Consider the following 23199-nt stretch of genomic DNA (forward strand, 5'->3'; position numbering starts at 1 on the left):
AGCGCTATCCACACACACCCTTTCCTCCTCCTCCTTATTCCTGGATTATTTACATGGGTGATCCCAAACAGTCAGGGATTACATAATGAACAGAAGGACAATGCAATGCCACTTAGCAAATCAGATTTAGTAACAGATGATGTTACAGAGAGTAGGTGAAGGCAATTATGAGTGAGAACAATTTAAATGATGGGCTTTGCAATCCTATGCATATTTACTCAGAAGTAAATTCCACTGTTTTCAATTGGATTTACTCTGTATTAAGTGTGTTTAGCATTGTATGGGGAGCCAGTGTGGTGTATGGTTAGGCTTTGGGGCTGGGACTTGGGAGACCTGGGTTCTAGTCCTTACTTGGCCATGTGGGCCAGTCATGGACTCTCAGCCTAACACACCTGACAAGGTTGTTGTGAGGATGAAATAAAGGAGGAGGATCAAGTTTGCCATTCGGCTTTTGGGGGGGAAAGTGAGATGTAAATGTAACAAATAAATAGATTGCAACCAAAGCAAAGAGTACTGCAAATGACCAAAAGTTATTTTAAGAGGGTAAACAGTTTTTGACACTTGTTTACAACAAACCGGGAATAGTTTCAGTTTACCCCTAGTTGTTGTGATATTTCTAAAACTGCCTCTTCAGGTGCAGCATGATTGTTCCTTGACATCACTTTATGGTTACCATAACTGAGAAATAAATAGCCTATGGACTGAGACTCAAGTCTAAATTGTTTTGAGTTTTCTTGACACAGTTTTGGCATCATCAAAAGCTAAATAAAACTCCCAGTTGGAATTACAGAGTTCAGATAACTCTAACATAAAACAGGATAAAGCTGTGATCCTGTGCGTACACAGTGTGACTTACTGCTGAGCAAACTTTCATAGGTGTGCATTACAGAGATGTAATTGGGTTTTTAAAACAAAACAAAACCAAAAAAGCATATAACAACAGTACATCAATAAAGCAGAAAAAAGTATTCAAAATAGGCTGTCTAAATCAATCTACGGTAATATATATATAAAAAAGCAAAATGAAAAGCAAAGAAAGCTGAATAGCTCACATCTCATTGATTTCTAAGTATGACTAAATCTGGAACCATCCCAGTTTTTATTGGGGATCCATGCAATGGTCTTTCAGGCAGGAAAAAGCTCTGCTTTTGAGAATTATTGAATATGCAGAGATTATCCCAATGCTTGGAAATGGCACCAGTTCTCCTTGTATACACGAAAAATATTTCCGCACTGGACAAGCTGACACTATCCCTCAGCATTCAAATAAACTTTGGCAAAATCTGCCACATTCTCCCTTTGGAGAGAATGCAAATTAGCACGTTGGCTGCTTTCAAGGCCTGGCAGCTCATAGTGCCTACAAGGATATGCCAATTCAGAGAAGGCACTTCTAGATTCACCCATTTATTCAGATAAATCTATGGTTTAATGACTGTTTGGTAATATAGGTACATTCTGGGAAATTTTGTCTGTTTGTGGAGTATTATTTTTCTTACTTGCAGTGGGAAATCCCTTGCATTGAAGAAGCACTGGGAAATTGCTGATTAATAGAATTAAAAGACAATGTGCACTGGCTTGATTTATGCATATTTATTTCAACTGTGTGGAGTTAGGAAGAGCAAGAAGCTGTTGGCATCAACTACTGTTGCTTCTGCATTATTAGCAGTTTCTGTCCCTTTTTAAATGAACCAACTAGTTTCTGACCATTCTAATCCCATGTGAATATGAATTTTGATATTGCAGCAGGAATTTCTTTCGACTTTGATCTGAGTAGTTGATTATATTAATCTTAGTGCTCCAGTTTAAACAATACACTGGATCTTGAATGACAGCAGGGGTAAGCAGCTACAGAAAACCAGTGTTCCTTAGTTTGCTTTTAAATGAAAGATCAGGTCAGCTGCAGAAAGAGATAAACAAGAGCAGCCACAGTGATTTTTGTGACATCGCTTTTACTGTTATGAAAGGGAGGGGGGAGAGATGCTTGCCTAGCTGCAGGGAGGCTTATTGCAATGGTGGGGGGAAGAGCGGGACTTTTTTACTTGCCCCTATTGGTTGTGGGAAAGTGGTCCCACTTGTTGAGGGAGGAGTCTGCGGTGCTGTAACTGCCCATGGACGCCTACCTCAGCCTCTTCGGATCACGGCTCCCTCCCTGGATGCAGCGTGGGCTTTTCTGGTCATCCTTTTGGGGGCCAAGTAGGAATTTTTGGCCCTTATTTAATCGGCTGACTAGGGGTCTTTTTGCCTACTTCACACTGTAATTGGGGCAGGAGTGTCTTAGGTTAATCTGTTGGTTGATTTAAAGGTTAGGTCAATTTGGTCACAAGTTAATTAGGCTGGGGGGGCGGGCAAAATGAGGGAATTCAGGAATGGTGTGCGTTCTGTGGCACTATGATGGTAATCTCTGAGGGCCTCAGTGGGGGGATAAGGGTTACCTGAGAGGCCAACTTCCCTAACCCACCTGGGTTTTATGGCCCGGGAGGGGGTGACACAGGAAGGCCTCTCCTCCCCAAAAGGGGCAGTCCTGTCTGTGGCGATCGGCAGATGCCACTCAATAGGATTGGAATCTTTTCGCCCAATAACAGCCCAGCTAGTTGCTGGCTGTGTTTAGCTGCCCACCCAGTTAGTCCTTTGCAGATCTAATTTGAATAAATGTGGCCCAATTTTATACCATATTTACATGTCTCGTCTCTTTATTTCCACTCACACACTCGCAACAGAATACTGTGCTTTTTTACATGCTTTAATGTGGAAATATTTGGGAAAGCACAGATGTCACTGTGGGGAATATGTTTAAACAAAATGATCTGAAAGTAAATGGAGGTTCTTCTGTGCATTTTATGATGCACACATTCACAAAAATTGTCCACTATTCTTCCAGGCATCACTTATTAGTTTTCCATACAGTTCCCACAGATTCTGCATGTGATACCTGCTTGTTCTCCTCCATGTGGCCAAGCTAAGCTAGGCCAAAGGGGTCATGAGTGTTTGGCTAGAAGTAGCAAATAGTCTGAAATGGAGTGCTCCATAGTAACCAGCTGAAAGCTCTCCTGAATGGGGTTTCATGTTCACCCCTTTGTGCACAGTGTACACTTATTTTCTGCTTGCTGCATGGGATACACTAGCTGCTATGGAAAGAAGGATTGGTAACCAATGCAATTTAGCCACTACACAACTGATATGTTGGAAAGGGAAGAGATATCACGTTTGAAGCAGTCAAACTTTGAAAGTTGGGTCCCTTCCCCCTGGTTTGTTTATCAGCTTCGGGTGTTTTGTCTATGCTGGCATAGTAGACGTTTCAGTTGGGTGTTTGCATATGAGGTCACAAGGCAAAGTCCATGTAGTTTTTTTTTGTTTTTTTTAGCAATTCACCATGTCAGTATTTGTTTTGAAGCCAGAGAGTTTGGGCAGAGGGCTTCCTTCATGAACATGAGAACATAAGAAGAGCAGTGCTGGATCAGACCAATGGTCCATTTAGTCCAGCACTCTGTACACACAGTGGCCAACCAGCTGTTGAACAGAAATCCACAAGCAGAACATGAGTGCAACAGCATCCTCCAACTCATGTTCCCTAGCAACTGGTGTTTGCCCTACACTTTTATCCCAACTTTTTCTGCGGTCTTGGGATGATCCCGAGACTGCGGGAGGGGTGGGCTGCCATCACAGTTTCATCCTGGCTCCTTGGCAAGTAACTGTGAGGAGCTGGGAGCCGGGCACAGAGCTCCTCAAGTGCTCCGTGACCATCGGGAGTGGGGTGTAGGGAATAGAAATATTATTATTATTATTTTAAAAAACACCTTTTCATCTTCAAGAAAATAATAATGACGGGTGCATATCGCGAGATCCTCTGTCCAACCCCCTGGTGTAGACATGCCCTCAGTTGCTGTTGTATGAATTGTGTTGTAAGCTCAGACCTGTACAGACTTTGACCGCAGATTGAGTTCAGGTCCATGTTTGGTTCCTGAAGGTACAGACTGGGTAAATTCTGCTATAAAATGAACTGAATTTTTTTTCATACATCCCTAATCCCTAGTGATCCACCAGCAAAAGGTCTGCAGCAATCATTCAGGAAGCGGTTCAAACTAAATCCTAAGGCTCCTTGACCAGCATAGTTAGAGCATAGGATTGTTCCCTTAAATATCATCTTTCTCTCAATAACAGTTTTTTTCCAGAAATGGAAATAAATTGAACCAAGATGAAGTGATGGCCATGAGTATCTTTTTAAAATTAGGTTCATTTAAGGCATCATTTAATTATGGGATGCATGCCAATAGTTATATTATTTTTAATCCACATATGTGATCATTTTTGATGGAGATTTTCATTTTACTGATTCCAGAACTGCCCAACACTTGAAGTCTGCTGCTTTTTTTTTATCATTTTAGTTCTCAGAGCTACTGACTCAAACAGTGCACTTGAGGGGAAATTATACCCTACATCAGTGGCTTTGTGTTGTACATAATTTGAATGCAACAAGATAAAAATAGAAACATTGAGAAGTTTCTCTCAAATGTTGCTGAAATGGAAAAGCTGTTGGTTTTCTGAAACAGACTAATTATAAAATAGTTTTACTTTACTGGTCAGTTAAAAAAAAGCAAATTTTAGTTATTTACTGTTGTTTTTCTTTAAAAAAAAACCTTAAAAAAATCTTACACCATATTTTCAGTATTACTGATAGTCTTCAAGACATACCGGGCACAAATCTTGTATTCCACTGACTTTAAATTATGCAGTTCCATCTCATCTTTTAATTGTAATTAACAGGATAAAATAAAACAATATAATAAGGATGCACTTAATTTGTAAAGATAACAGTAAATTGCTGGCTTTGCTGTATCAGTGCTTTTTTTTTGTTCTCTTGAGTGATAGCTCTTAGCACCATATGTGAAGTCATTTAATGTGGAACAGTATAGAAACTTGTACTAATTGACCAACATATGGAATGTGCTTTAAATCTGGGAGTGGCTTTAGAGGATATGGATATAGTCATGCACAAGTTCTGTTGTCATATACAACTTCACCTTTGACTATTACAGTGGAACTCCAAAAACTGGAAATACAATACCTTTGGACTGTCACACTTCAACTTATTATTCAATTCATTTATTCATTTATTATATTTCTATACTGCCCCATAGCCAAAGCTCTCTGGGTAGTTCACAAAAACTATAAAAGCTTCTTGCAGTATCTGAACACCATCAATCACCAACGTATGAATGTCATAATTTATTTTAGTGCTTTATATATAAAAAGTTTGGAATACTGCACTCCTCTGCGTAGTAGGAGCCTTCTTCCTTTTATAGGTTCCATTTCCTTTCAACAAAACAGTATTGTAGATTTAGGCTGTTTATTGTGATATAAGTTCATTTATGGTTGTCGATATTAAGCCGGTCTAGAGCTTGTACATCATCCGTCCCCAAAAACAACGGCAACAAGGTGGCTTTAAGTCTCAGTCTCCCTGTTTTTCTGATCAGACTGAAATTGCAAAACTGTTTTCTTCAGGCTCCACCTTAGGAAATAGGTGTGATCTTTATTTCAGAATCTAGGAACATCAACACATCTTGTGTGCCCATCAATTAGCATTAATTAGTAAGGCTTTAGAGCCAGAAAGCAGGGCATCACCTCTGTCTGTCTGTATAAAACAACATCATGTTCCCTTGAGATGTCTGCTGTTAATTTCAAACACAAAGAGAATGTTTTGTGATTAAGGTAAAACAACAACAATAAAGGCAAAACACTTCTGGGTGAAAGCAATTAATGGATTCATTTGAATTGAGGGAAAAAATCAAATTTGATAAAGTTAGACGTACTAATATAACATTGTGCAAGTGGAATTTTAGTTGGATTCTCTCCTTGTGCATGGTTCAGAACTTTGTTTCTGCTCGCGCAACATAATTTGTCCTATTAGAGTGACACCACCGGATACAACCCTATGTTATGCCCTTTAGTGTGGATAGAATATAGCAACAGGTACACACAAAAATAGTGCTATTTCTGTCGAAATGTGGAAAGCCATAATTACTGAAGAAGAGCAATGATTGGGTAGCAGTAAAGAATATAGAAGTACTCTTGTTTTACTTGTGATACCTGTTGGAATGGTTTCGGCTTCAGACACAGGATCAAAAAGACAGAAGCTTTCCTACATGCACTTTCCTGGGAGTAAGTCCTATGAAATTTAAGGGGATTAAAGATTAGATTCTGATTAGAGATGCTCAGAACTGCTCTGCACAGATATGCTTATTAGTTGTTTCTGCTGAAATAGTTAATCTTCCATCCATTGTTTTGAATTGCTAATATTGTCTTCAGTAATATAAGTGCTGGAAGCCTCTTTACTGTAGGAGAAAGCCTCCAAAGAACTGAAAGAGTCTTAATGGGCCCATTCAGACTACACTGAGGGCTTAACCATGCTTCTCTTTAGTTAGCACTAACCACAAGTTGAACGTTTGCACACGACACCATAAATCCTGTTCGGTAACCAGTTTCCTTAACCACATGCTAACCACAAACCTGTTACATGAGCACCTAAGTCCTCCGAATGCCCTGCCCCATATCCCAGCAGTTCTTGCACTATGGGAGCTGGCAGTTGTACCTGCCATTTTAGTTCTATCTCTACAGTCAGCAGCCATTACTTCTATAATGCACCTGCTGAAGCTAGTGATCCCTGTGTTCTGTGGCTCAAACGGTGATCACTATTCAGGACTATTGATCCTTTCAGCAGCCAGGAGTCATGCTAGCCCATTTCTATACACAGAAGGTGTGGCGGCACCTCCACGAGCTCGCCACCACTTTGGGAGGGTATCCCACTGTGATATATGCATTCAGCCATTTTGAGGAGTCTCCAGAGCTGTCCTGAGTTCACCACCATTTTCGGCCCTGGAAAAGGCATGTAGCACTTGAAAAATGAGGGTGGTGATGCTAAATGGTGGCTGCCGCGGCCATGCTAACACTGCAGAATTAAGGAGCAAAGAGTGAGCCTGCAGTCTAGAGCAGCCCAAGCTATTAGGGCTGATCTATACTGCTGGCTCTATTATTTCAGTCCCTTAACCAGAGACGCATCTCACATGATACCTTAAGCCAAAGTTGGTGCTGCTAACCCTGCTACAGAACAGGGTTAGTGAAGCCGGCCATAATGTGGTTAGCAGGTGCACCTGGTTAAAGAAGACACATTGCACACAGCACTGTAAACCCTGCAGCTTAATCAAAAACCCTTAACCAGCAGGGTTTACGGTGTCATCTGAATGGGCCCAATAGTTACTACTAATAATGAAAAGAACTGCTTTTTAGCATTCAAGAAAGCTATCAAGACCGTTCTCTTCCGGCAGGTCTATCCAGTAGAGTTTTAGGATACTTTTAGGATGCTTTTAGTGTGCTTTTAGGATGTTTTTAACAGTGTATGCTATGTTTTTAATCAGTATTTTATGTATTTTATGATTGCTGTTGTTCCCCGCCTCGATCCAATCGGAGAGGTGGGTAAGAAATAAATAAATTATTATTATTATTTATTTTATCTTTAAATGCACCATAAAATATTTTAAATTAATGGATAATAAATTCTCATTTCTTGTTCATTTCTGGTATTGGATGAAACATTTCTTCTCAGTGTATGCTCTGTTATTTGGGCTTTCTTTCCTATTGTGTTGAGCTATCTTAAAATGTTTGCTGTATGGATGTATTGATAAAAATGTTCAGTTCGTTAGAATTGTTGCATTTTATATTTCAGTTCAGTGCAAAGTTACATGCTGATAAACATGTATTTAAGGGCACAATCCTATGCATGTTTAGACAGAAAAAAGTCCTGCAACTGCCAGCATTCCTCAGCCAGCATGGGAATAGTAGGACTTTTTTTCTGTCTAAATATGCATAGGATTGCGCCCTAAAGCACATATAATATAGTTTGTTAATTAGTGCTTGAAAAATCTATACTACTTTGTTGTTGCCAGTACATCAGAGCCAGATTTTCCATGTTTCCTCTTCTGCAAACTTAGTAACAAACTGCCTTATGCATGGGACAATATTGTTCTGACAAGGGAAACTCAGAACAATTTATTGAGCAGCACCATAAGCAAATGAAAGCCAACTGGTAGTTTGAGATTCAGTCTCTACCTCAGTGACTCACCACTGTGCCCTCCTAGCACAGTTGGATTAATTAGAGGTTATATATTTGCATTCCAGGCTGTTCATAATAGCTGTGCAATGTTATTTGTGTAGTATGTAACAAGGACAGTCCTTATTTCCTGGTAACCCCAGTTGCATTGAACTTCCAGATCATGTGGAACTTTTATGCATATACACTTGTACACCTGTAGGCCTCCCTCCCTGCAGACATTACATGTGGATGCTTGTGTGTGTGTGTGTTGCTATATCAGTGAGTGACCTATATGATATTGCCCCGCTCCCCAGTAAGCTAATTCTTGAATGCCTAAATAGGCTAGCCTCTATGGCAATTCACTGGGAGGTGGGGTTGGGGTTGAAGGGTCACTTGCTTTTGCCTTAACTAGTACAACAATGAGTCAATGGGCAGAATCAATACTAGTCCCTCAGTGTTGAGCATTTCAAAATATAACCCCATTTAATAGGGCTATAAACGTTTCACAAATCATATTTTGAAAATCTAATTTATTTCTTGCTTTTACAATTCAATAACATATTGTTATTTGAAACAACTCCCCCCCCCCATACACGCACTTGGATCTCTCTTGTTTATATCAAAGTGTCTAAATATTGAGACTACAAGATTAGCATAGGTTTGCAGGACCTGCTTAATTTTCTTCTTATTGGCATCCCCTTGAGTTCTAAAGTGCATCATCTTCCTTCTAAGTGCCGCCTGCTGGCAACTGTGACAGAACAATTTGAGGCAAAAGAAGATAGACTGAGAAGAAATCATTATTTGCTCTACTAGAATAGTGCTTAGAGGCCTCAGCTGAGATCGGAGGTCATTTACTTGACACTCTGGAAATACATAATAACAGACTCCTTTTGCCAAAGACTTACTTCTAAATTGGGTATAGAAAGAATGAGAAAATCAGGAATTCCTATTTTGTTGATACAGACCAGGGGAATAGTGGCGGCAATATCTCAGGACCATACATGTTTATTCACATATTTTTCTTTACAAGCAGGCTAAATTATGGGAGTGAAGGCAACTCTGATTAGTCTTCAAGAATTATAGGAGGGATATAAACTGTCCGAAGTCTGAGGGGCAGTTCATAACAAATTTATAACTTAAACACAAAAATTAAAATGATACAAACTAATGAATGGCATCTACAAAGAATATAAGAAGAGCCATACTGGCTCATCTAGTCCAGCACTCTGTTCACACAGTGGCCAACCAGCTGTCGACCGGGAACACAAGCAGGACATGGTGCAACAGCGCCCTCCCACTCATATTCCCTAGCAACTGGTGCACCCAGGCTTACTCCCTCTGATACTGGAGGTAGCAAAGAGCTATCAGGACTAGTGGCCATTGATAGCCTTCTCCTCCAGGCATATATCCAATAACCTTTTAAAGCCATCCAAATTGGCGGCCATCACTTACACATGGCTTGCATTGGTGTAATGCTGCCTTTCCCTCCTTGTGCCTCCAGATGTTTTAGACTGTAATTCTGGGTGTGAATGATGAGAGTTTCTGTCCAACAGATCTGGAGTGTACCAGGTTGGGGAAGGCTGACCTAGTGGTGTTTTGATTCTCCCCCATGTTAAATAGTTGCTCCATGGCATAGCACAAACATCTTTTGAAACTCCTCTTGGTTTCAAAAGCAGTTTGTCATGCAGCATGGGGTGCTTTGATTTTTGGAGTTAAAATAATAGTCTAAAGCAAACTTTCCCTTGCCCTCATATCAATAGTTTAGTGGTTCATTGGATCCTGGCCTTCAAATGTATCAAGCTGAGACCATACGAAATCCAAGCAATAATTTAACTAGCCAAGTGGAAAGCCTAAAGCAGTGGTTCCCAAACTATTTTGGATAACCACCCCCTTGGTTCCACAAACTCATGCCCAGTGCCCTCTACCCTACATTATAAAAAACATTATTCAGAATAGCGGTTTTCAATGACCCACCAAGGAAGATAATAACAATAAAATCCAAAACAGTAACAATTAATATTTATTCAAAATCTAATTACATTTTTTTAGTTTATTCAATTAAACATAATTGATGAACTTGATCAAGTGATATAATCTTTTCAAAGTCTGATAGTCATTTAGCAAGAATATTAGATGTCACATTTAGTAACTAGGGTAGAGTACCTCACTATTCTGTAAATTCTTAATAGTATCGCTTGATGAAGTGATACCAGTTTCCCAATGTCTGGTTTAAAGTCACTTAACATGAGTTTTAAATCACCACATTTAGTAATCTGGAGTCAATTTCTTTGCTTGGAGAGAAGTAGGCAGATCACATTAAAACCACATTCCACCAAATATGATGTTGGAAATGCAACCAGGAGCTTCTGAACCACTCTCCATAGTGCAGGAGAGCGATCAGAAATTTCCTTCTGTAACCAAAACTCCTGGTACGGAAAAGACCACCTCGAGCACCCCGCTGCCGCCCCTTTGCCTCTTAGCGCCCCCCTATGCAATCCCACCACCCCCAAAGGGACAGTACTGCCCACTTTGGGAACCACTGGCCTAAAGCAAAGACCAGGTTTTCCTAAAACTTTTAGGAATAGGCTCAGGCTTCATATCTCACATAGGCAAGAAGAAATAATTATTTCCCTGTTGGCCTCTTTTGTATGTAAATCAATGAAGGGTAATTATATTTCCTTTTTTTTAAAAAAAATCTCTCTATTCTAGAACTTCACTGTTCCAGGTTTTGGAGACTTGCCAGTTTCTGGTCCCTTGTTTTAGATTCCCTTACTACTATGAAGCAATTGCTCTAATCGCTGAGTGAGAGTCTGAGGGTAGTGTTTGTTTCAGTCACAGCAAACTACTGGGCACCTTGGCAGAGTTCCTGGACTTTTCATAAAAGAGATTTCAGGATCAAATGAAACTTGCATATCTTGTTCTGTGGGATTATACAGCTGCATTACCAGTGGATAATGCTAGTCATGCTCTGCACTTTCTGCATTTTACAATATGCCTTCCAAAAACACAGGAGATGTTATTTCCCTGGGGGTTTTGCCATTAAGTGAATCCCAACCATCACATAAACATTAATAAGAGGTATGTAGTCCCACAAGTAGACTTATCTGCTTTTTTGTTGGTTAATATTTAATTGAAGGACAAATAAAATATTAAACAGGCAAATTATTTTGTTGTATGTGAGAAAACAGCATCATTGGCTAACGTTGGCTCGCAAAAATAACACAACTATATTTACAAGAGCTGGAACAAATGTTCATGCAGAGTGATGGAAGTGCGAACCTAAGGAAATGCTCTTAAGCGCCTTGTGCACACTATTATCCTATAGAAAAACATACTTTGAGAAACATAGGATACCGCTTCAATCCTTTATATACATCAACATTTACGGCCTTAAGGAAAAGGAAGTGGTCATTTTCAGAAGGCTCCCAGCTGATGGCTACTTCTAAGTTTGTTCCATGATGTAGCAATACTCCACTTTTGCACAGACCTTTGTGGTGCCAACATAGCAGGCTTATGAAAAACAGATCTAAACTAGAGCTATGTGAATTGGGCTATGTGAATGCTATCATACAAGGGTTCCTATCACAGATGAAGTAAAATGCATATGGAAGAAGGATCAAGGTTGCTGCAGTTCAATTCTATAGTAATATGAAATATGTGTCTCTGTCAGATCAAATACTGTTCTGAAACTGGAGGCAACCTTATGAAAAACTGCAACATTTTATTCAAATCTAATGAATGTTCAAAAAGTGTCCTTGGGTTTTTAATGCTGCAATGAATATTCCAGATTCTCAAGAGATTTTGTGCTTAGACACTTCCTGCAAGGCAATCCCATTCAGTCCCACAGCTTAAACTTTCATATCCAATGACCCATTTAAAAGTATAAATATTAAGGTCTCAGCTAAATGTGATACAAGAGATCTGCGATCAAGATCTCCTGTGTGCTCCCCCGCTCACCCCAAGCATCTGTGTGGAGCTCCTAATTCAACTGAGGAAACTCTATTGGTGGAGGGCATGTTATACCCCTTCCCCTCTGTTCTCTTTGGAAAATCTAAATCACTCCCCAGAACTGCCTATATATTTTCCTATTATTATTATTATTATTATTATTATTATTATTATTATTATTATTATTATTATTTTATTTATATAGCACCAACAATGTACTTGGTGCTGTACAAAATATACAAATAAAACAGCGATACCCTGCCTAGAGGCTTACAACCTAAAATCACATTAAAACATATGAAGGGGGAAAAGGGTTCACAAAACAGAAATAAGAGAATAATCATAGTAATAAGAACAGTAAATCAAGCTAAAATACCAAAAGCTATCGAAAACAAATGAGTTTTCAAACGCGTTTTAAAATCTACAATGTAACTCGTGGTACGTAGTTGCTCTGGAAGAGCATTCCAAGCAAACGGGGCAGCCAGAGAGAATGGGCGAAGCCGGGCAAGAGAGATAGAGACTCTTGGGCGGGAGAGCAACATAACATTGGAAGAATGGAGGGTACGAGGGGGATGGTAGAGTGAAATGAGAGAGGAAAGATAAGAAGGTGCAAGACCATGACACGCTAGTGAAGCTATAGTGGTGGTGGGAGGGAGGTGCAATTTAGGTTGGGGAAATGGCTAGAAAGAGGAGGGTTAACATCGATTCTCACTCAGTCTCCTAATCAAATATGGGAGAACCTGATCATGGTTCTCTCACATTATGTCCAACTGAGTCCTTAGCCCCAAAATCTACTTCTAGTGCTTTTTTTTTACACTTGTCAACAGTGTAAAGGGAAGTGTAAAATGAAATGTCTTCATTATAAAAGCAATGAGGCCATGCAATCAAAGGGGAAAACACATCTGCAATAAAATTTGGATCCTAGATTAAATAAAATAATTGCTAAAGTAGAGAACAATCCATGTGTGCACATAATCCTGCAGACTTTCTGATCAGCCAGTGACTTTACCCCAGAAATCCATTGCTTTGGGCGAGGGAAACAAAATTAGCTTATTCTATATCCTTATTCTATAACAAAAAATAAATAAAAAAATAAATGCCCTAATATTTAACTGAACATGGCTTATCACTCATTATCCAGAAGTCATATTAACATTTGAAAAGGTCTGCTTTTTCATTGTGCAAAACAGCAAAACCTTTCCAATGCTTTCTGGGTTTAGCAAGCTATGTACTGGCGCTAACCCACTTTAAGCAAAACAAAACCCTTTAATCTCAGTTAAATTCTCAGTGACACACTGTAAAAGCTGGCTTCAGCATATTTCTACAGAGGTCATTAGTATCTCATGTCTGTGAAACATAATTTTACAATATGTTAGAACGACAGCTTCTTCTCAAAGATCATCTGTGTGTATGTCTGAATATTAAAGTCCCATAAAGGTAGGCATTTTGCCCCCCTCCCTCCCTTGGGAGTTAGCAAAGAAATATTCTACTCTCATGCTAAGGGTATCAAATGTGCGGGTGAGTCAGATAACAGGTGGTGCTGAAGGAGAGCAACTTTTCCTGTTTGTATGTCACACAGCACTTGCTGTTTCGCCTAAAGCACTCAGGTGTTTTTATCTTCCTCCTTGTGTTTGTGTTTATCTTTGTGGGCTGTCAAAGCTGCAAAGCTAAATTTATTTAAATATATTCAGGCTTGGCAATGAAAATGCCCCCTTTTCAATTTCAAATTTTCTTACACTGGAAAATAGTTTCTATAATGGATGAAAGCATAAGTAATAGTGCTCAATTAATTTTTATTACTTCACCGTCTTTATGAGTTTTTTTTTTGTTCCTGTCAGATGAAAGATTGATAGATCAGTCTGAACAAGAGCCCCTACCAGAGGCAGATCTAGGCTGTTGGACTAATGGCTTACTTATTAATATTCATGAGCCATCTCATTTAGCTGGTGCTCTTGGGACTTGATTAAAGTAAGGACTGCTGCAATTGCTACTGAGCCTCGTGGGTGACACAGCGAGGGAGCCAGCAAACATCTTTAAAGGGCCATTGTAAACCCTTCTGTGTTAGGACTTCTGGCTTCAAGTCCCATTTCCGAGTGATGTGATGGAATGAATCCTGTTCAGTCTTCTAATGCGTGCTTTGTATTTGTTTCTTCAGCTCTGAAGGAAGAGATGACCATGTAGATACCAACAGCCTGGGTGCAGCATAATGGGAAACGGTGAAAAGGGTGGAACCGGCCTGCAACCGTGAAAGCAGCCATCTTGTGGACTATTCCCTGGTCAGAGGCTCGCCAGTCATTCATTGCTTTCTCAACTGGAGACAGAGAGTGGATCTGTTCTACCGCTTAGGTTGGAACTTGCATTTCCACCCTTGCAAATCATCAAGTTGTATATAGCACACAGAGTGGAGCAATACTACCGGCAATCATGGGTGACATGACCAACAGCGATTTTTATTCAAAGAACCAAAGAAATGAGGCCAACCATGCAGGAGAGTTTGGGTGCACGCTCCAGGAACTGCGCTCCCTCATGGAACTTCGAGGAACGGAAGCAGTAGTAAAAATTAAAGACACATATGGGGACACGGAAGGCCTCTGTAGACACTTGAAGACGACTCCAATAGAAGGTAAGCCATAAGAGTGTTTTGTTTTCCCAGTGGAGTTAGAAGTGTGTGGTGCTTGGGTGTGCACAGTGCTGGGATCGTTCTTCTGTCACGAACCAGAGTTCACATAGTGGTTCTTCTTTTCTTTTGTGTGGTATGCCCAATAGGCAGGAGAATGTTGCAAAGGGGGAAAACTTCCATAAAGGGAGTGGAGCTGAGAGAGACAAATATAGGCACAGTTCAAGCTTGTGTAGTGTGAGAGTACAAGATTAGTGCTGCTCTTATAAAGTTGTTAAATATGTTAATTTGATTTTTAAAGCAGGTTTATTTTTAGAGAAATGCATGAGAAAAACTCTTGATGAGGTTCTTTTTAATTATCATCTACTTAGGATATTGTGCCATGTATCCACATGCAGTGCAGACAGTGCATTATTTTTCATAGTAATCTTACGATTCTTCAGTAATAATACTTTATATATGTCACCTGTCTACACATCTGAATTTGTTTTGGATACTTTAAGCATTACACCATAGTCTGCGTCATACTCTGACAAGGAACATGCACAGAACCTTTCCTCAAACAATTTGACACTTTATCTGCTGTAACTCATTTAAATATATAATGCACAGTATAAACTATATTTGATTTTAAGATAGTATAAAAGCTCCCATATGAATTCTGCAATCTTAATAGTTTAGTATGAAAAACCATCCTTCCGTTGTGTTTGAAAAGTTGTTTTAGCAGACCGCTTGACTGAAAAAATCAGGATAGCAGAAGGTTTACTAAGATCTAGATCTATTTACATGCTGATCCTAAGCAGCCCATGTCACAGGTATAATATCCATGTTTCACTGGAATTGTATTTTGTGATGTTAGGCCATTGAAGCTGTTGACAATTATCAGTTGCCTTAGGGAAAGTAAGAGTTGAGAATTGGCATCCCCAATTTTAGGTGAAATATCTTACACCCAAGTATGTATAAATTATAAATTCAGATCAGTTTAAGAAAATGGGACACAAGCACATGAATCAAAACATGTTGCATCATGAGCTAGGTTGTGAAACTCCTGAAAAATGTAAGAAGTCATGTGAACTTCTGAAGTATAGATCAGGCCAATAGAATGCTATGAAATAATGCAAACATGGAGGTCTTAATCTAACAGAGACCTGTTAGTTTGGAGTTCCAGAGTTGTGATTAGGGAAGGGGCCATGAAGGCAATTTTTGCCAATTCTTCTTCTCCAAAGTAGCCCCTTGTGCCTCCTTAAAAGCTGCTCTGGAATTTGAGAAACCCACTAAAGCAAAGTTAGAGGTGGCAGGGAGGGCTGCAAGGGGAAGGAGCAAGTGGTGAAGGTCACGTCCCCATTCCCTTCCTTTAGTGAGGAGTTTCCACCGTATCTTAGTGTCTTCCATGAATGTAAGGAAGAACCTTCTGTTTGTGGAACAGCCAATCTGAATCCAACCCATTTCTTCATAATCTGGGTTTACTATTATTCAGTGTATTAGAGAAACAGTTATTATAATGTAGAAGATTATGGTCAGTTCATTTATTTTATTTAATCCATAGCTTAGGTTGCAATCCTACGTATGTTTAGACAGAAAAATTCCTTATAACTCCCATCATTCCCCAGCCAGTTTTGCTGGCCACACAGGCATAGAATTGCGCCCTTAGCCATTTTAGTTTTCCCAATGTGGCTTCCAGCATATATACATTAATAAAACCATATTAAATATAAACATTTTTAAAATAAAACTAATTTCAATAAAATACCATTTCAAAATACCAATCCATAACACAAAAGTTTTGAATTAAAAGCCAAGGAGAACAGATAATTTTTAAATAAACCTTTCTTAAAAACAGTGACAGGGCCAAAGCAGATATTACTTTAAAACGGTATCTAGAAGCTATGTCTTTCCCGACCCCCTTTTTCTTTTCTTTTTTCTTCCTTTTTTCTTTAGAGTAGGTGCAGGGCCCTTGATCTGGACCTTAATAGCCCTCACTTTCTATGCTAGGGTCCTGGTCAGGCTTCCTGCACCTACTCTAGAGTAAAAATGAAAGCAATATGTAGCTGCTCAACAGAGGTTTAAAGTAATGTCTGTTTTGGCCCATAGTTGGGGCCAACTGTATCTGTCTTAGGATGGAATTCTGCGAAGTTGGTGCCACCATTGAGAAGCACTTATTTCTAGTGCTCACCAACCTTACTGATCTTGGTGGTGGGCCAGCAAGCATGGCCTCTGAAGTACATGGATAGGTACATACAGGTGTAGGCAGCCCTTCAAATAACCTGGACTCAAAACCATCACTTTGTATTGGGCCTGGAAATGCACTGCTAACCAGTGCAGCTGGTACAGGTATATGATCTGACCATCTAGCCCCAATGAGAACTCAAGCAGCCATATTCTGTCCACCTGTAATTTCCAAAACATGTTCAAAGGCACCCCTCGAGTGTACTACAGCAGTCCAGTCTGGATGTAACTAGGGCCGTAGCTAGACCTAAGGTTTATCCCAGGATTGTCCTGGGGTCAAACCTGTTCATCTAAGTGCCACACAGGGCATCCAGAGCTCAGGCAGGGACGAACCCGGGATGATCCTGGGATAAACCTTAGGTCTAGCTATGGCCTAGGACAGGCATAACAGAGAACAGATCCATTTTCCCTAATTAAGTTCACAGCTGACATACCAACTGAAGTTGGTAAAAGACACTCTTGGCTACTGTTGCTACCTGGGCTTCCACAGTCAGTGATGACTCCAAAAGAACCCGCAAGTTATGTACATGGTTCTTAAGGGAGAGTGCAACCCCTTCCAATACAAGCTGAATCCCTCTATCTAGTTCAGTAGAATTTCCCACCCAAAATATTTCCATCTTGTCTGGCTTAAGCTTCGACTTGTTTGCCTTCATCCATCCCAAAACTGCTTCCAATAAGCCATTCAGGAGTCCCCCAGCTTGCCTGGAATTAGTAGATAGAAAACAGAGGTAGAGATGTGTGTCATCTTCATCCATTCTAAACAACAGCTGGATGAAGCTGCTATTTAGCTATTCAGTTGTAATAGCCATGAATGAACACCCTTTAAGTGGAAGTCCCTGTTTGTAACTTCACAAGAAGTAACAATATAGATCAGAGATGTGGAACCTGTGGACCTCCAGATATTGTTGAGCTCCCATCAGCCCCAACCAACATGGTCAATGGTCAGGGATGATGGAAATTAAAGTCCAATTAAAGGCCATAGCATTTCTCATCCAGATAAAGTTCTTAAACAGAGGGAAAAAGTATCCCTCAGTATCAGAAATAGTTTTGAGGTATGGAAGAGATGAGGCATTGTAATGAACATATTTAGCATTCACATTAAGTGTGCATTGGGGCCTGGTATTGGTTGTATGCCCTGTGATAATATTCAAACATAGCAAAATCTTTGAGATGCATAAACTAAAATACCTGAGATGTATCCATTCTTTAATTTAAATTCTCGTTTGCGTAACATTATAACAATTGAGGACGCAGTCATAGTGCAGCTTCAGAAGAATTCTGTATTGCATTATTTACGGAAGAGGCAACGATGAAGAAATATAATCCTGCTTAGCAGCACTGGCTATTCAATTCCATTTAGTCTGTTATACAAAGTAGTTCAAAAGTAATCTGTATTTAAAGTAAGAATTCCAAATTCCATGTATGCCTTGAATGATTGAGACATTGGTAATTACATGGGGAATTCAGAATGAGCCTCAAATCATAAGGGTTGATGCATTTCAACTTTGTGAAAGGCTGAATATACACATTGAAATACTTGCTGGGCAGGCTATTTTATATGATGGAATAGCAGAGCTTGGATGCCATATACAATATGGAATGAAAAGGTTAATTGCACCCATTTAAAAATTAAAGAAGAGAAATAGACATCACCTATACAGTGTAGTTCCACATAGAATAGTAGAGTTGGAAGGGGCCTATAAGGCCATTGAGTCCAACCCTCGTCTCAATGCAGGAATCCACCCTAAAGCATACCTGACAGATGGTTGTCCAGCTACATCTTGAATACCTCTAGTGTGGCATGAACCGTAAAGAGATGACTAGAACATAACAACGTAAGAAGGGCCATGCTGGATCAGACCAAGGGGTCCAGCTAGTCCAGCACTCTGTTCACACAGTGGCAATGAGCTGTTGACCACAAGCAGGACATAGGTGCAACAGCACCCTCCCATCCTTGTTCCCCAGCAACTGATGTATAAAGGCTTACTGATACTGGAGGTAGCATAGAGCCATCAGGACTAACAGCCATTGATAGTCTTCTCCTCCAGGAATGTATGCTTCCCCTTAGCCTCCTTTTTTCTAAGCTATACAATCCAAGCTGTTGTAACCTTATTTATTATTTATTTATTTACGATATTTATATACCACTCCCCATTCAAAATTTCAGAGTGGTGTACAAGATAAAATACAATAAAAACAGAATAAAACACCTTAAAATAGATTTTTAAAAGCAAAATGAAAGGTGAACTCTGAACCTTGGCTGGTCATTAAGGAAAGGCTTCCTGGAACAATGACATTTTCAGGAGGCTCCAAAAGGAATACAAAGTTGGCACCTGCCTGACCTCCAGAGGTAGGGAATTCCATAGGAGGGGGGCCATCACACTGAAGGCTCTTCTCCTGGTAGACTCTCATAGGAGGATGTTCTATGTGGAGCCACCAGGAGAATGTCCTCAGATGACCTCAGTGACCAGGCAGGTTGGTAGGGGAGAAGGCGCTCTCTCAGTTATCCTGGTCCCAAGTTGTTTAGGGCTTTGTACACAAGTACAAGAACCTTAAACTTGGTCCGGTAGTGAATAGGCAGCCAGTGCAGTTCCCTCGGCAAAGGAATTGCCTGCTGAAAAGGGGAAGCTCCTGATAACAGCTGAGTTGATACATTCTGCATGGGAGATGCTATAGCCCCTTGATAATTTTAGTTGCCATTTGTTACCCTAGCTGCAACAATTAAAAATATTGTTGCATGAACACAGCCAAGACACAGCTATGGGTTTGTTCCTCCAATTCAGAATGGTGTGAGCTTAGAACTTCAAGAAAGGAATAAACAAGGAACAGTTGCTGACTGGCTGTTGAAGGGGGAGTAAAAACAGGATCTAGTGGGGGACCATTTTAAAGCAACACACTTTAAACGTGAATGGGATGGGGGAATGCTCTTGGGTAGAAGAAGCAACATCAGAAGTTTCAATTACTTGATCTGTGATCTCTTCCCACTCTGTTATTCAATATTTCTCGAAGAGTTAATCTACTGAAAATATTCCATCAACTCTCTAATGGGTGTGCTATCTTTAGACTTGGCATATGATCTTTATTGTTCTCATCTTCCGAACAACAGATACCGGTGTAGTAGAACTCTCGTATTTGTTTTATTTTTAGTGATTTTCCTTTAGAAAATGTAACTTAATATTATTAGGAAGACACAGCAGTAGCTCTTTCCAAGTGTATATGCCAGATTGCTTTCAAGAAACTCTTTATTTTCTTGTAACAAATATACCAAATCCACTTTGGAAACTGTTGTTTTAGTACAAGGTATATTAGTATAGACATTGACATAGTACAGGAACACACTGAATTGCCATTTCCTAAGCTTCTGTGGAACTGAAGTCTGGGAGTCCATAATGACACTGTCTACCTCCATTCACCATAATGACAATTAAGATAATATTAAATGAGGTAGATTTTCCATTCCTTCCTGAAACAACTATGCACAATTATTTTCAACATTTATCTCTATACCAGCCTTTCCCAACCTGATGCAATCCAGACATTTTGGACTATGATGCCCAGCATGGAAGTGAAAGTCCAAAAAATCAAGAAAGCTTAGGTTGGGGAAGACTGTTCTATACAAAGGCACAGCACTCATATTTAGAGGGATGTTCTATAATTTGTACAATGAAGAGTTTTTGGCAGTATGCAGCCTTTGCAGCAATAGTATATTATATATGAAAGCTTATGACTGGCTTCAATCCCTTAATCATGCTAGGTATCTTCAGCAGTAAGACTTCTACCAGAATCATGAAGATGCACTACAGCAGTGGTTCTCAACCTTCCTAATGCTGCGACCCTTTAATACAGTTCCTCATGTTGTGGTGACCCCCAACCATAAAATTATGTTCGTTCTTCTCTACACGATCCATTGTCATGGGATGGTTTGCTAATGAAAATAATACATAACAATAGCTTTAATAATACAAAAGATGATACATGACATAGTTCAGTCAATACAGTTTCCTAAGACCATCGGAAATATGTGTTTTCCGATGGTCTTAGGCAACCCCTGTGAAAGGGTCATTTGACCCCCAAAGGGGTCCCGACCCACAGGTTGAGACCGCTGCACTACAGAAAGCTACGGATGATCTTTCATACTTGTGCTGATAGTGTTGATGCCATGAGACTGTGCTCATGTCAGAAGCCCAGAGCCACCAAAAGATGCATTGGCTCAAGCCAAAGCAAGATGCATCTTCTGACAAAGCAAGATGCTGGCCAGATCTACTTTTGGCTCACCACCCTAAAGACAAGCTGGTTACAAAGGGACCATACCACGGCCGTGTCTGGGCATAGCCTGGCCTCCATGTTCCAGAGCTCCTATTTTGTTGAAGGGGAGCCTAACCAAGCAGGGAGGTGGGGAGAAAGCAACACTGTGCATGAGTGCATACACACATGGTCCCTAATAGTTAGGCAGTATCAGAATGCTGCCATGTTCTAGGCACAGGAGGAGAGCCCGTTTTCATTCAGATCCCCATGAAACTCACTGGGTGACCCTTGGTTAGTCTTATCTTTATGCCTCTCCCACCTCACAAGATAAAAATGGGGAGCTTTTTTATCCTGTCACCCTGAGCAACTTTGAACAAATGTGAGAACCCAGTGTAATTAATTAATTAATTAATTAATAATATATTTATTTATTTATTACCCGCCTGTTCCTCTGGATCAAGGCAGGGTACAACACAAATGCAAACACCATAAAATACATATAATTGATTAAACCATTTAAAACTAATACATTATTAAAAGCAGCACATTATTAAAAGGCATCTTAAAATTCAACTGGGTAAATAAGTGTCCATTCTCAAAGTACTGATGTAGAAGTCACTGAGCCAGATTAAAGAACAGAAATCAAGTAGTCACTGAATGATCATTGAAACTTTAATCTTGGAGTCTAATTCTGTGGATCATGATGAAGAGTTGTCCCTATTTACAGATATGTACGAAGAGTGTGGTTCACAGGAATGAAAAGATTAAACTGAAGTTATTGGGTAGACAAAGGCACAACTGTATTGATTAACAAAGGATCTGCATCAAGCTAAATCCCTACTTAAGTAATATTTAAATTCCTATCCTGAGTGCAGCTATTAAAACGTATGGGATGAGAGCTAGCGACATAGTGGATAAAGTGGGTAGCTCCATTGAAAGGGTTGTACACAAACCATATTCCTGTGTGTGTGAGTGTGTGTGCGCGCGCATGCGCAAACATCTGCACATGTGTATGGGATGAATGGGTAGGAGCTGAAATTTTACAAAAATAAGGACACAATCCTTTAAATGTAATAGAGAAACAGATATTTCATTGGGCAAAGTACTTTCAGCTTTGTTAACTCATATAACTTGAAAGCAAGACATCCTTTACTTGCCTTTAGTTTAGAGAATGTGTGAATCAAGTTGCCACTGAAGAAATAACAAGTTAAACCCATTGCTGTTTAAAAACTACTTGATAGCTTGTATTTCTGTTTAAGTCTACCCTAGTGAAAATGAGTTTATTTCAAAGTAAACTGAGTGCTTTGAATGGAAAACTCACTGATGGTGCCTAAGTGCAATATGTTAATGAAAATGAACAGATCAAGGAAGGTCAGACTCTCTTTCCAAAGAGGCTTAATTTACACCTTCCATGATGTCCAAGTATTTGAGGAACTAATTAGGCAAGTTATAGCTCATTGTTATGTGAGCTTTTCAGGAGAGTATACTTGAAAAGGCAGGCTGTGATTGTAGAGATAATATCATAAATGGCCCCTGGAAACAAACACCTTGAAAAGTGCTCCAGCAGTTCCCTGGTGATAGTGAAATCTATTAGCAAGACAAAATGAAATTTTGATTGCATAGACAGAAGTGTGGGCTTTGCTCCAGTGGGTTTGTACTGCACCCTAGTTTTTATTTTCCTTTTAAAATAATAATAATAATAATAATAATAATAATAATAATAATAATAATAGGCTGCCTTTAAGGAAGCTTCCAGTAAATATAAGCACCAAGGACAACCAACAACTTCTTAACAAAATTAACTATTAACAAAAATATTAATCTCATAAAATGGGGGAGGTGTCAAATAAATATTTAAATAATTGCAGCTAAAACCATTTCAGTCTGGTGGCCGATAAAACCTTAACATCTTGAGAAAAAGCCATAGAAAACAAATGCATCTTTATAGTCTTCTAAAGGCCTGTAATGACAGATCTTGACATACCCCAATGGGAACTGTGTCCCCACCACAGTGGGGCCATGGCTTACAGTGCCCTCTGCTTGTGTTCAGGGCTTCTGTGGCTGATCTCAAAGGGGAGGT

The 23199-nt window shown here is 39.7% G+C and overlaps 1 protein-coding gene across 7 annotated transcripts in view; it reads left to right on the forward strand.

The window, feature by feature from the left end:
- Positions 1-23199, forward strand: part of ATP2B2 (ATPase plasma membrane Ca2+ transporting 2) — a 254320-nt gene that overhangs the window by 67246 nt on the left and 163875 nt on the right. For all 7 annotated transcript variants that reach the window (XM_063121200.1, XM_063121201.1, XM_063121197.1 and 4 more), the window contains exon 2: positions 14187-14654. In XM_063121200.1, coding sequence (XP_062977270.1) covers positions 14456-14654 — 199 coding nt within the window. In that variant the 5' untranslated portion in view covers positions 14187-14455. The remainder of the gene's footprint in view (positions 1-14186; positions 14655-23199) is intronic.

Source organism: Elgaria multicarinata, chromosome 3 (genome assembly GCF_023053635.1).
Source record: "Elgaria multicarinata webbii isolate HBS135686 ecotype San Diego chromosome 3, rElgMul1.1.pri, whole genome shotgun sequence".
NCBI classification, from domain to species: domain Eukaryota; kingdom Metazoa; phylum Chordata; class Lepidosauria; order Squamata; family Anguidae; genus Elgaria; species Elgaria multicarinata.